Genomic DNA, 15,273 nt, shown 5'->3' on the forward strand with positions numbered 1-15,273 from the left:
AGATGATCAGGACAGTTGGTTTTAAGCATTAAAAATTTATAAAGGTCTTCATCTTCAAATTTGTTTTTCATTGTTTTGTATTTACTTTTAAATATCGTGTTGCACAATTCTCGTCGTTGAAGTAAAATTGAATCGCTTTTCTCATCTGAAACCGTCGAAATGAATAGAAATAACCTTAGGGTAAAATATTACGCACTAAATCATTGTTTTAGGGCCAGTTGCGCCAAACCGTCTGTCACCGTTAAAGCATTCGTTAAATTTTATTGTAATGGGAAGTTACATAGACGTCCTTTCCGTGACGATGATGTGTCTGTCAAATGTTGTTGATGCAACTGGTACTTAGTGCGAAAAAGTTACATTTTCGCTACAGTAAAAACGCCTGATCAAATAGTCAGAGCAAAAAATTTTGTCCGTTTTCGAAAAACGGACAACATCTTTTGCTTTCGAATAAAGAATAATAATAACGACCAATTTTTTAGCTACCGTGCCTAAAAAGTATCAAAAGATGTTAACCATTATCGGAATTATGACCATTTTTATTAAATTACGTTCACTAACACAATAGTGTTTTTAAAAACGTAATCAACATACCTTGCCCAAGATAAGACATTGCGGATTTTGAGTTATTATTACTGCTATAACTTGAAACAAGTCTATTTAATAATCTGACATATGAAATCTTAGACCTTTGACATAATGCAACTACGTAATGGCAACTTAATGAAGGTATTTTGCTGCAATTACAATACTTCCCTGGTCATACATATATTTCAATTTCAGTACAAAATACCCACAATTGCTAAGTTGAGTTTTGAACACAGCAATGTATGGGCGGGTTCCAGTGTGCGGCTATAAAGAATGCACATCGGTTTTTCGTCTTCGTAGAGTGTTGTCTCTTTCTTGCTTATGTGACGTTAATTGTCTCTTTCTTGCTTATGTGACGTTAATTGTCTCTTTCTTGCTTATGTGACGTTAATTGTCTCTTTCTTGCTTATGTGGCGTTAATTGTCTCTTTCCAAAGACCGATGTGCATTATCAAAGAGGATCGAGTATTATAGAGAGTTACTGTGAAAGTAAAATGTGTAATCACAGTGCATAGATTGCCATCTCTTGACACAGACTTGAAACTTTTGAGCCTCAGTTTTGACAATTTGGCCCATATTCTTAGCTTAATATGTGTTAAAATGTCAAATATTAATATTAGCGCCATCTAGCCGAGCGTCCCCCAAAGGTGTAACGCCATCTAGGCCACCGTACCTTTTTCTGTATGGTCCTGAAGTACGTTTTTTTCTTATACTTTATCTGTCTATACGGAGTTATATATTGTCTTTGGCATTATTTATGGCCGTTTACTGTATAAACTAACCATCGGTAGACTTTTATGCCCTTGTAATAAGTATTACAAATGTACAGCTAGCAGTGTTGGCGATGGTACAGTCAACAACACAGCTGTGTATACAGACAAAGTGCCAAAAATATGTATACAGAACTTTATTACCTGTACATAAAGGTGTGTATACATATTTTTGGCACTTTGTCTGTATACACAGCTGTGTTGTTGACACTATTAGCATCGTATTTTCACAGAAACGCACCAACGTTTTTTGTTATTTCAATCAATCTCAATACAAAAAGTAGTGAAATAATACGACAAACACGAATATACACCCTGTTATTATATTGAACTCCGTTAACTTTAAGGGATGGTTCTTTAGATTAAATACAATTAATTTCTCTAAGAAACTAGCGTCTTAACTCTACCGGTTATCGAGTTATTAAAAAAATATAAAAATAATTACTGAACACGTGTGTGACAACATTTAATTACCACTTTCCAATGTTATTTGTTTTGACATGTGCCGTCAAGTCAATCACTTGACATTAACTTGAATATTATTCTTAAGGGTCTCTCACACTAATTAAATCATTTATTATGTATGAACACGATGAAGAAATTTTTGCGAATTAAAACTAAAACTGATATACAGGGTGGTTCCTGATAACGAACCCAACGACATGTCGAATTTAACGGAAAACAAAAAAAAACACCGTGTAGAAAAAATACGATGGCAAAACATGATGCGCTATTTCTGTACTATACCAGTTTTCAGTATCTTTAATGTGTCAAACGGGTTGATCGACCGGCATATAGTTTGTGGAAGTACTTTCAGTATATGTCATTCACGCAAAAATGCCATTGTATAAAATACATAAAGAATTTATAACATTACAAATACAGCGTGTGTATTCCATACGGGCGAATATTTTAACAACGATTAGTATCGGACCTAAGGAGCCTAACTACATTGCTTTTTTTTTTTAATAGATGAGATTTTTTTTTTCATACATAATAATTCAGCACGCAATGTCTTACGCCCACATCAATTAGCGTACCTCCCTAATCGTCATAATGACCTGACGTTTATGACTTATGCTAACTCATTAACATTATTTTATTAATAGGTTTCTGAACTAATCACGCCGATTTAGCAACCGTAGATACTTGATGTCTTCTACGTCCTTACCACGCTGTTCCATGCAAGTAATGAAGCGACGGTGTAAAGAGTGTTCAGCAAGAGTCGATTTTACCTGCGTCCAATTGGTTGTTTCGTTGGTTCCAGACACAGTTTCTAGTGAACGTGCTTTTATCGGTACAAACGATGTCTGATAGAAATCCCGGAATTCCTTGTTGTTGGTCACGTCTCAACGTGCAAAATAATAAAGTTGCAAATAATAGGATAGTGATAGGCAGATCATCGTGGATACGCTGAAACAATCACTCTTGCGTATCGCGGGGTTCGATAGTCCGAAAAACGCTCTTCGGCCGCGTTGTTGAGTTTCGCCGTAAATCAAAATCATATCAACGAGTTTATTAGGAGGATAATTCGTTGATCGTGGCATTTTCAACAATTATTATTTTGATCACTGACGGCAACATGACAAATTAAATGTCAGGAAAGCAGAAAGCAGAAAATGTTTTTTTTTAATTAATCAAAAATCAAAAAGTTTCAATCTCTACTTAATACCTAAATATGAACCAAAAAGTCAGTAGTCAATGACTGGACTCCTTAGATGATAATGTTGTAGTTTTATTCTAATCAATCCTTTTCGTGTTGAGGACGAATAGTGCACATCACTTCTTGCTACTTTTCGGCAAGTTGCAGACCACATTCGTTTTAATTCATCAAGAAATATATCTTCTCAGACATTCTTTCGTAAGTATGTCTCAACAATGGTCCAGTACCGCTCGATAGGTCAGAGATCTGGACAATTTGGTGATAGGCTTCTTTTTGAACAAATTCCATGTTTTTTGCTTTTAGTAGCTCATCTGTCTGACCAGCATAGTGAGCACTTGCTAAATCAGGCCCAAACAAAGGAGAGATATAACGTATCGGATAGATGACAAAAAATCATATTTGAATGCATTATTTTCTGTAAATTTCCCCACCAATATTACCAGTAGCAAAATAAGATACACTCTTAAAGCAACAGGAACAGATTGCCTGCCAAACAAGTACTTTTTTCCGAATTTATCCATTTTTATTATATTTTATTATATATATTATATATATATTAATAGGACATTCTTACACAGATTAACTGAGGCCCACGGTAAGCTCAAGAAGGCTTGTGTTGTGGGTACTCAGATAAAGATATATATAATATATAAATACTTATATACATAGAAAACATCCATGACTCAGGAACAAATATCTGTGCTCATCACACAAATAAATGCCCTTACCGGGATTCGAACCCGGGACCGCGGCGTAGCAGGCAGGGTCACTACCGACTGCGCCGGACCGGTCGTTATTGTTTTCTCCTTATCTGGTACATACTCTCCTACCACGTCATTGTGGGACTGGGGTCCCGGTAATGTACTACAGTCAAATTTGACGTACGTTTTGTCGTTCATTAGAATGCAACGAGATTTATTCTTTAGCAACATTTTATACAATTTTCCGCACCATTTTTTGGATCGCAATTTGTTATCTGCACTTCTCTTCTGCATTTTCTGCTTCTTATGTGTCTTTACATTATTTATTTTTTTATATTTTGAACAGTATCTACGCGAATGCCTACTTTTTTTACAATTTGGTGAACCGATAGATAATTTTACGATTTTAACAACCGCCTAACTTTATCCTCGACTTGAGGATTTGCCGGACCGCTTCTACGCCTAGATTTCGGTAAATCCTCAAGCTTATGATGCTCTTCAAATTTTGTAACGATTTGGAACACCGCTGATTTTGAACAATTGTACATATTTGCGATTTTTTGCAGAGAACACTTACCAGTACACCATTTGTGCAAGATTGCTTTGCGATCGTTCAAAGTAATACGCTACATCGTGAAATATAATTAACTATGGTAGAATAACTATGTAGCGATCGACGTTGATAGCTCTTCTAATGTCGTCACCGTCAACTGTTTATCAATTGTTTTTAAATTACAAATTTTAATGATGTTTTAGTGTGTCCGCTTAGTAAATTGAACAGTCCTTATAACTGGTTACTCAATACTCAATACTCAATACTCAACTCTTTATTGCAAATAAGGACAAATCCATGCAGTAGTGGATACACAGTATCAATAGAATCTTAAGCTAAACTAAACCAAATAGGTATGTAGGAATATTCATCTCAAAAAGGTATTAATAAAATTCACATTATAACATTAAACAATTCATAGTGTAAAATTTAAAACGATGCGATAAAATGATGAATAAGAATAAAAATTAGAACATAGATATCATAAAATTACAATACAAAAATTGATACAATTTGTCACATTAATTCAATTCAATAGTTTAAAACAATAAAAATTAAAATAAAATTATCTATGTCAATCAAATATTTTGCCAAAGTATTCGTCCAAGTTATAGTAAGGTCTATCCATTAAATATGTCTTCAAATTGTTACTGAACTCTTTAACATTAGTGGAATCTTTAATTTTCATGTCAAGATAATTATATATTTTAATTGCGATATGATTGATGCTTTTCTTATAATATGCAAAACGTGATTCGGGTAGCATAAGATCTAAATTACGACGAAGCGGATATCTTTCACATTCTTTTTTGAATTGGTATGATCCTATATTTTTGTGGACAAATAAGCAGATTTGGTATCATTATTCGCCCGTATGGAATCCACACGCTGTAGAATATTGGCACATAATAGTAGTTATACAAGAGTGTATTTGAACGCCGAGTGTGGAATTGAAAAACGAGCAAGCGAAAGGATTCCATAGTTGAACCACGAGCGAAGCGAGTGGTTCGAGAATAGAATCCTGAGCTTGCGAGTTTTTCAATACACGAGAAGTAAAATACATTTGCACTCGTGTGTAACACAAAACTTTTTCCCTCACTATAGCGAGGAAAGTACAACGCAAAAAACGCGTTTATCACTGCTTCCAGTAGTTCCACAGGTGGTAAAACATCTTCATCACTAGATTAACTCACTTTTTTATCAATTTTAGAGCAGAAAATTTGCCTCTATTCAAGGTCAAATTACTTTATCCGCTAGTGGATAAAATGCGTTTTTACCCGCTGGTATTAAAAGACAAAACACGTGTTTCCGAGCTAGTGAGGGGAAAAAAATCTTTTGACATGATATAAAAACTTACTCATTAGCTGTCACACTAAGCGAATTGGACCGCGAATTGAAAATGTCATGGTTTTTGAGATTTTGAGATTTAATTTATAAAACATAAAGAATTTTTTTTTTGTTTACTTTCTCAGACTTTGTTAAAGCTATGGTTACTGTTATTGGTCACCGGTAATGGTGCTTTAATAAAAATTCTTCATGTTACACCATTTTGTATTCTGACCAGCCAAGTTGACTCACACAATCAGACGACATTTGTAGTATTTAAATGGTATTGATAATATTAGCTTGGTAATACTTGCACAGGTGCATTAATGTTTCAAATGTAACCAGTTTTAGTATCTTTATGTGTCAATCGATTTGATCGGCCGCCGTTTTCACGAACATAATTAGCGGATAGTTTTAAAACCAATAGTTGTAAAAAGTAGGAGATAAGGGAGGATATACATAGTTTCTTTGTTTAAGGCATAAATTGCATAGTAAAATTCTATTTTTTATTACAGCTTTTTAGGGTTCCGTACCTCAAAAAGGAAAAACGGAACCCTTATAGGATCACTCGTGTGTCTGTCTGTCCGTCTGGCATAGCCATTTTCTCCGAAACTACTGGACCGATTTACTTGAAATTTAGTACACATATGTAAACCTGTGACCCAAAGACGGACATGTAATTTAATTAAATAAAATTTAATTATAGGGCCACTTTTGGGAGGTAAAATTGAAAATTAAAAGTCAAAGTTATTAAAACTATATTGTGTTACATATCAAATGATGAGCATCTCAAAAATATTTTTTTTAAATAATTTTTAGTAAATTAAGTTTCAAGTAATTTAAGAAAATAGGCAAAAAATGACCATCCCCCCCCCCCCTTATCTCCGAAACTACTAAGCGTAAAATTTTCAAAAACTACACGAGATAGTTTTCAAATCAAATCTACAGTAAAGCGTAAGTCGGACTTAAAAGAAAAAAACTCAAATTACGAATTACATGTGTATTCTGCCTGTCCTAACCTACGGCGCCCAAACATGGTCACTCACAGAGATTCAGAAGTCCAAACTGAAGGTTTGCCAACGCGCTATGGAGCACAGCATTCTAGGTGTCAAAAGGACCGATCGAGTCCGAAACACTACGCTGCGCTCCAAAACTCGCATTGCTGATGTTGGCAAAAAAACCGCCACGCTTAAATGGGACTGGGCCGGCCACGTCTATCGCATGCATCCGGATAGGTGGGCTAACATAGCCACCAAGTGGATGCCGACGAAGAAGCGTGGGCCGGGCAGGCCCTGGCAAAGATGGCGAAACGATCTTGACGCCTTTCTGAAGAACTGGCCGGAGGAAACAGAGAACAGGGAGTCATGGAGAGCCAGGGGAGAGGCCTTTGCCCAGCAGTGGGACACTCAAATAGGCTAACAAAAAAACTGGTACTAATATGTATATCAATCACGCCAACAAAGTGCAAAAATAAAAAATGGAAAAAAATGTTTTATTAGGGTACCCCCTGATATTTTTTTTCATTCCAACCCCAACGTGTGATATATTATTGGATAGGTATTAAAAAATGAATGAGGGTTTACTAAGATCGTTTTTTGATAATATTAATATTTTCGAAAATAATCGCTCCTAAAGGAAAAAAAAGTGCGTTCCCCCCCACCCCCCCTCTAACTTTTGAATCATATGTTTAAAAAATATGCAAAAAATCACAAAAGTAGAACTTTATAAATACTTTCTAGGAAAATTGTATTGAACTTGATAGGTTCAGTAGTTTTGAGAAAAATACGGAAAACTACGGAACCCTACACTGAGCGTGGCCCGACACGCTCTTGGCCGGTTTTTTAGTAATACTATGTGTCTCCATTTGTAATACGCTACATTTTCTTGCAGTATTTACCATGACATTTGTACAAAAGTACTGGTAACATTATGTTCAATCTTCATGGTATCTGTCTGTAGTTAGTACAATACTGCTGTTTAGTTTTAGTTCATTAAACTCTTTAATCAACAATAGCGCGTACTCGCGTTATTAAATGAAATGACATGTTTCGAGCCGCTGCGAGCACTCATGCCTGATAATGGGTCTATATTATGACTCGAAACATGTCGTCAATCGCGATATATTAACGTGAGTAGACATATATTTAAATATTTGAATATGCCCCAGGAAAGTTTAACGTCTATAATATAACACTTTAAGCACTAATACAGATTGTTAATTAAATTATAATAACCTTATTAATAATGTCGTCAGCATACTGGGCGTGAGCGTAACATGCACAGACGAGGAGATCAAGCGGTACTACCGGCGGCAAGCGTTCCTCGTGCACCCGGACAAGAACCAGCAACCGGGCGCCGACGCGTTCGACCTCATAGGAGAACCGGTCAGTATACCTATAGCTAACATTGTTACATCGTATCTAGTAGCTGCTAGCAGTATTACCGCCAGATATGTCTCGTTTTCAAGATACTGCAGCACGCGTTCGACCTTATAGGAGAACCGGTTAGTATCCATAATTTTAGAACAAAACGGGACTTAATCGCGTAAACATTTACATTTATATTTGGCCCGACGTTTCGAACACGACGTTTCGACGTTTCGTTTCGGTTAGTATCCATTGTCACTTTCCACTTATCTGATCAAATATAAGAGGTAGGTAAGACCTTCAAGATACTGCAGCACGCGTTCGACCTTATAGGAGAACCTGTCAGTATACCTATACCTAACATTGTTACATCGTATCTAGTAGCTGCTAGCAGTATTACCGGCAGATATGTCTCGTACAACCTGAGAAGAACCAACAACCGGGCGCCGAAGAGGCCTTCAAGATACTGCAGCACGCGTTCGACCTTATAGGAGAACCGGTCGGTATACCTATACCTAACATTGTTACATCGTATCTAGTAGCTGCTAGCAGTATTACGGGCAGGTATGTCTCGTACAACCTGAGAAGAACCAACAACCGGGCGCCGAAGAGGCCTTCAAGATACTGCAGCACGCGTTCGACCTTATAGGAGAACCGGTCAGTATACCTATACCTAACATTGTGACATCGTATCTAGTAGCTGCTAGCAGTATTACCGGCAGATATGTCTCGTACACCCGGACAAGAACCAACAACCGGGCGCCGAAGAGGCCTTCAAGATACTGCAGCACGCGTTCGACCTTATAGGAGAACCGGTCAGTATCTACCTCTATATCAAATTACCATTTCAACTGCGATCCATGAGATCGCTCGTAGGGTGCGTGCTAAAACTGTTACTAGATAACGTCGCAAATGCGCAGTACGGACTTCTGGCTGGAATGTTAGATCTTTCGGCAGTTTTGCGGAAATCTGCCAAATCCTACACCATAAGAGTGCCTTTCCACCAGAGAAAAACCGCTTAGATTAGCGCTGGTGGGAACGGATTCGATTAAGCGGATTGGTGGATATCAAACACATCCACGTAGCGCATTTCTGGTGGAAAGACACCCTAACAATCATGTTGTTCGCTAACGTTCTTATTATTCAGATTATTGTTTAACCATTAGATCCTTTTGCCAGTTTTTTTAGAGTAGGAGTTTGTTTGTGGGTGAATCAACTTTTTCTTGCCTGTTATTGCCATGGTTACGGTCCCCTGAGTCACGCTGGTTTTACGCAAAATTATGCTACTGAAATTATGTAAGCATGCATGTAGTTCATGTTTGTAAGTGGCAAATTAAGGAAAGGGCTTGTTAACACCAGAAAAATGCATGTTTGCATAGTTTAAGTAGCATAATTTTGCATAAAACTAGCGTGACTCAGGGGACCGTAATCATGGCAATAACGGGCAAGAAAAAGTTGATTCACCCTTGTAATGAGTGCCACTGATGTAGTATAATGTTGTTACAGGAGCGGCGCGAAGCTTACGAAAGACGAGCGCTAGAATCGCGCCACGTGGAAGCGGCGTGGAGCGAGCTCAGTCAGTTACTAGCGCAGCTGCAGGACAAGATGGAGTTTGCACACAACACCATCAGGTAAGGAGTTCCCACACGACACTATTAAGTAGACATGAGACGCGTTAGAATAGGTTAGTTTCCTATACTTAAAATAAAATATTTTATGCAGTGCACGAAATAAAGCACCACATAATTAGAACTAAAATATGGACAGTAGTTATTTTTAAACATAAGTTCTATTTAATAAGTCAAAGAGAAAGATATAAAGTAAATTAATTGACCGTGACGTCACTCCTCAGTATTTCATAGTAATTCCATATTAGCAAATCGTTTTGGCAGTTCATAAAAATAAGCTGATTTGACTAGTAGTAAACTAGCCTATTGACGCTGATATTTGCACGAACTTACGAAAGACGAGCGCTAGAATCACGTCACGTGAAAGTTACTTACAGTAAGGCACTGGTCCCACCGCGAGCTAGTGAGCTATGAGCTATCGGCTATAAAAACGAACAAAAGATAATCACTCCCGTGTAAATAAAAGAGACACGGCGATGTTTATAGTTACTCGCCCAGCGGTGAGCTATTAAAATCGCCGTGTCTCTTTTATTTGCACGGGATTACTTATCTTTTGTTCGTTTTTATAGCCGATAGCTCATAGCTTACTAGCTCGCAGTGGGACCAGTGCCTTACTAGCCCAGCTGTAGGACAAGATGGAGTTTGCACACAACACCATCAGGTAAGGAGTTTGCAACTTTGCACACAACGCCATCAGGTAAGGTGGAGTTTGAACACAACAAGATTAGTTACAGATGTGCTCATCTAATGTCGCAAACATGAGGTAGCCATGGGAACTCTGTGATAAAACAGCGCAAAGCAATAGCGTTTTTACTATATTTTTTTTTCAATAAGACAGCGATAAAACTTCGGACAAAAAGTAATAATTTTTTCCCCTCACTAGCTCGGAAACACGTGTTTTGTCCTTTAATACCAGCGGGTAAAAACGCATTTTATCCACTAGTGGGTAAAGTAATTTGACCTTGAATAAAGTCAAATTAAATGCTTTAAAATTGATAACAGTAGGTGAATCTAGTAATAAAGATGATTTACCACCTGTGGAACTACTGGAAGCAGTGATAAACGCATTTTTTGCGTTGTAGTTTCCCCGCTATAGTGAGGGGAAAAGTTTTGTGTTACACACGGGTGCAAATGTATTTTACTTCTCGTGTGTTAAAAAACTCGCAAGTTCAGGATTCTATTCTCGAACCACTCGCTTCGCTCGTGGTTCAGCTATAGAATCCTTTCACTTGCTCGTTTTTCAACTCCACACTCGGCGTTAAAATACAACTTTGCCCCCTTGTATAACAAATAACTATTGTTTGAATGCGTGTTTGAGTGAAGATTTGTCGACAGATGCACGAACTGCGGGCGGCGGCACAAGCGCGTGCTGACGGACCGGCCGTGCTACGCGGCGCGCTACTGCGTGCAGTGCAAGATCCGCCACTCCGCGAAGGAGGTATGTCCAGAAACAGGTACACCTACTGATGTGCCGACGGAAAGTTTACAAAATTCTGAAATTTTCACATAGGAAAACTTCGGAAACTTTCCATACTTTGTATGGACAATTGTATGGATAGAAACTTTCCATTTCATAAATTTAAATTCCCTTTATTTTTCGTGAAAGTTTCGTGAATTTTTCAAGAAATTTAAGATTTTTTGGAAAGTTTCCGCAACTTGCACATCACTAGGTGGTACACCTGGTGCCGTAGCCGAATGGCATTTCTGCGACGCGAAACGATAACGAAACGCCGCGAAAGATAGTCTGGCTCTGTCGCGCCAATACCCAAGAGCGATACAGATAGATATCTACGAGCGTTTCGTTTCGTAACCATTTGTGCCATTCGGCTACGTACCCTGTTAGGGCTAATCGCAAATCGCACCTTATTTAGGAGGCTTTGTAACTTAACAGTGAAGTATGAAACTTCTCTTTCAAATAAATTAAGCAAACGGTTAATGTTGAAAGTCCCATGCTGTGTCTCGCTCCAATGTATGGCCGCCGCTCGCGCTTAGACCAATGTCGTGGCTGAGCCGTTAATGTTGAGAGATGGCTTGTCGCAACCCACTGCCTTTCACGCTGAGTCAGGAGATAAGAGGAATTAGCGTTAGCAGTGTGAAGACGAAATATGGATCCCATACAAATAACCCCATTTTTTTATACTACGTCGGTAGCAAACAAGCATACGGTCCGCTTGGTGGAAAGCGGTCGCCGTCATCTATGGGCGCCTACAACTCAAGATGTCACGTGCGCGTTGACAACCCATTAGAAACTTGTACACTCCGTTTTGCTGTGTTAAGTACACAGCAAAAAAAGTGTACAAGTTCTAAGGAGGGTTTGGGTTGCTGCTGGGAAGGACAATAGACGGAACAAATTAGTTCCGTACGTCCTTCCGTCACCAGCACACCGCACCCTCGGCCATACTGACGCCCCTAGATGCTTTCAAACTATAACCCATTAGCTTTTGTCCTCGGCTTCGCTCGCGTTAGAAAGAGACAAAAAGTAGCCTTTGTCACTCTCCATCCCTTCAACTATTTCCACAAAAAATTACGTCAATACGTCACTCCGTTTTGCCGTGAAATACGGACAAACAAACAGACGCACACACTTTCCCATTTATAATATTTTAGTATGGATAAAAGAAAATTTACTGACATTCTCCATTGGCTGTTTTCTGTGCAGGGCGACATCTGGGCGGAGTCTAGCATGATGGGTCTGCTCGTGATGTACTACGCGTGCATGGACGGCGCCGTCTACCAGATCACGCAGTGGGCCAGCTGCCAGGTACGTTTTATAAATAATCATAATGCTTGAATATATGTAAAACATCCTTGATTCGGGAAAAAATATCTCTGCTCATGCCTTAAACCGCGTTCCGAACCCAAGGCTTTTATAAGCACGGCACCAGTCGCCGTATCATTAGAGCCCATTTAGACGGTACGAGAACTCGCATACGAGTTTTTTTACATTGCGGTATTTGATGGCTGTGCAAAATTGTATGTCAGCACAACAGCCCGCAGTGTAACTAAAATCGAATGCGAGTTCGCGAGCCGTCTAAATCAGGCCTTAGTCATCATTTGGCAATTTTGTCGCTTTTTATGGAGGAATGAGGGTCCGAGCTTGAATGTTACATTTATATTGGAAGCGGCGCTCTTTCCCTACTATCTGTCGAAAGCAGCGCTCAACCTAATATCATCACAAAAGTATGCCCAATAGTTATATATAACCATGGAATATTTCGTACCTTATCGAAGGAATCAATCTTATCTAATAAATAAAAAAATAAATACATGTTATAGAACATTCGTACACAGATTGACTGAGTCCCACAGTAAGCTCAAGAAGGCTTGTGTTGTGGGTACTCAGACAACGATATATATCTAAATATATAAAAGAAGAAGCTGACTGACTGACTGACTGACTGACTGACTGACATATCAACGCACAGCCGAAACCGCTGGTCCTAGAGATTTCAAATTTGGCACGTAGGTTCCTTATGTAGTGTAGAGGAGCACTAAGAGAGGATTTTCCAAAATTCACCTCCTAAGGGGGTCAAATGGGGGTTCAAAGTTTGTATGGGGAAACAAGATTAGTTTGACTATTTTATTCGAAACTTCACAGGAAGATTCCTTAAAACATATGACTGAATACGTATTTCAGGTTTTTTGAAAATTTAACCCCTAAAAGGGTGAAAAGGGGGTGATAAAGTCAAAAAATCAATATGGGTATCGTTTTTATGGTTTATCGGGTCGCTGATCACGATAAATACAACGCTTCTAAAATCTAACGAGGCGGAAGTGAAATACCTTCTACCCTGTTGTGGTGCAATGGGGTTTAAATATCAAAAATATATATAAAAGAAGATATTGACTGACTGACTGACATATCAACGCACAGCCGAAACCGCTGGTCCTAGAGATATCAAATTTGGCACGTTGGTTCCTTATATAGTGTAGAGGAGCACTAAGAAAGGATTTTTCAAAATTCGCCTCCTAAGGGACTCAAATGGGGGTTCAAAGTTTGTATGGGGAAACAAGATTAGTTTGACTATTTTATACGAAACTTCACAGGAGGATTCCTAAAGACATATGACTAAATACATGTTTCATGTTTTTTGAAAATTTGACCCCTAAAGGGGTAAAGTCAAAAACACAATATGGGTATCGTTTTTATGGTTTATCGGGTCGCTGATTACGATAAATACAACGATTTTAAAATCTAATGAGGTGGAAAAGAAATTTTCTCCCCTGTCGTAGTGCAATAGGGTGAAAATATCCAAAATAGCCATAAGAGGAGCACTAAGAAAGGATTTTCACCTCCTAGCATGATAATTTGACAGGGGCAAGGACAGGGACAGGGACAGGGACAGGGACGGGATAGGGTTAGGGTTAGGGATAGGGATAGGGATAGGGATAGGGATAGGGCTAGGGCTAGGGCTAGGGCTAGGGCTAGGGATAGGGATAGGGATAGGGATAGGGATAGGGATGGGGATGGGGATGGGGATAGGGATGGGGATGGGGATAGGGATAGGGATAGGAATAGGGGACGGGAACGGGGACGGGGATAGGGATAGGGGAGGGACGGGGATAGGGACGGGACGGGGACGGGGACGAGGACAAGGATAGAGATAGGGACGGGGATAAGAATAGGGATCGGGGTCGGAATAATCGGTCGGCAATCGATATCTAGGCGATATCGATTGCCGACCGACTAATCGATATTGTAAGCGATAATGCAAGGAAGTACTTTGTATCCTACCGACCATAGCGCCGAGATACTGACTATGTGGGTTGTATGAAGTTTCCCCAGTATAAATAGGTAAAATACATACATATTCGTACCTACTATACCTACGCTGTGGTCGCTGTGTAACAATTCTACAATCATTGCAAGAATTTCTTTTAAAACAATAGTAATATGTGTAAGGTACAGTCAGCCAAAAAGCAGTGTAAGGTTCTTGGCTGACCGAAAAGCAAATAGATCAGTTACAGTGGCCCCCCAGTCGAGAATTGCCCCGCTTTACCTTAATCGAAATAATCGCGGACAAATGTACCTACAAAGAAACCTACGGATCCAAATGAAAATCTTATTTTTTGTAAACGTTTCAATAAGAATACTTTTATTACGCGGGCGAAGCCGCGGGTAAAAGCTAGTATAATATACAAATACTTATATACATAGAAAACATCCATGACTCAAAAACAAATATCCTGCTCATCACACAAATAAATGCCCTCACCGGGATTCGAACCTGGGAACGCGGCGTAGCAGGCAGGGTCACTACCGACTAGGCCAGACCGGTCGTCTAATGTTAGTTAATCTGTGTATCTAATGTTAGACAATATTGATTCTTAAGCGTCGTTATACATTCTCGTCTCATCTTCTCTTACCGCACAGTTTCTAGAAATGAAAGGAAATAGGTGTCCTTTATTTATAATGGTACCATTTTGTCGCAGAAAAAGAACCTGAAGCAGCTGCGGCCCGACTGCCACGTGGTGCAGTACCGCATCGTGCTGGGCAACAAGGCCGCCGCCGCCTCTGATCTCAACCAGAGACCTTCCACCGGGTGAGTGCTCCTAGTACAATACATACTGCACATAGACACAGGCGCCCTCTAGTGGAAGACAAACAACAATCGTCCCTTCCGATCTTAACCAGAGACCTTCCACCGGGCGAGTGTCTAAGTATCCTCCGTCGTTCCCTCA

General features: G+C 39.1%; 1 protein-coding gene across 2 annotated transcripts in view; it reads left to right on the top strand.

The window, feature by feature from the left end:
* LOC125226128 (dnaJ homolog dnj-5) overlaps positions 1–15,273 on the top strand; it is a 29,976-nt gene that overhangs the window by 12,410 nt on the left and 2,293 nt on the right. The window contains exons 4-9 of one of the 2 annotated variants that reach the window (XM_048130013.1): positions 7,852–7,942; positions 8,400–8,462; positions 9,470–9,594; positions 10,927–11,029; positions 12,251–12,352; positions 15,025–15,134. In XM_048130013.1, coding sequence (XP_047985970.1) covers positions 7,852–7,942; positions 8,400–8,462; positions 9,470–9,594; positions 10,927–11,029; positions 12,251–12,352; positions 15,025–15,134 — 594 coding nt within the window. Of the gene's footprint in view, positions 1–7,851; positions 7,943–8,399; positions 8,463–8,715; positions 8,779–9,469; positions 9,595–10,926; positions 11,030–12,250; positions 12,353–15,024; positions 15,135–15,273 lie in introns of both variants that reach the window. The other variant, XM_048130012.1, reaches the window with a different exon arrangement.

The sequence above is a fragment of the Leguminivora glycinivorella genome, chromosome 5 (genome assembly GCF_023078275.1).
Source record: "Leguminivora glycinivorella isolate SPB_JAAS2020 chromosome 5, LegGlyc_1.1, whole genome shotgun sequence".
NCBI lineage: Eukaryota > Metazoa > Arthropoda > Insecta > Lepidoptera > Tortricidae > Leguminivora > Leguminivora glycinivorella.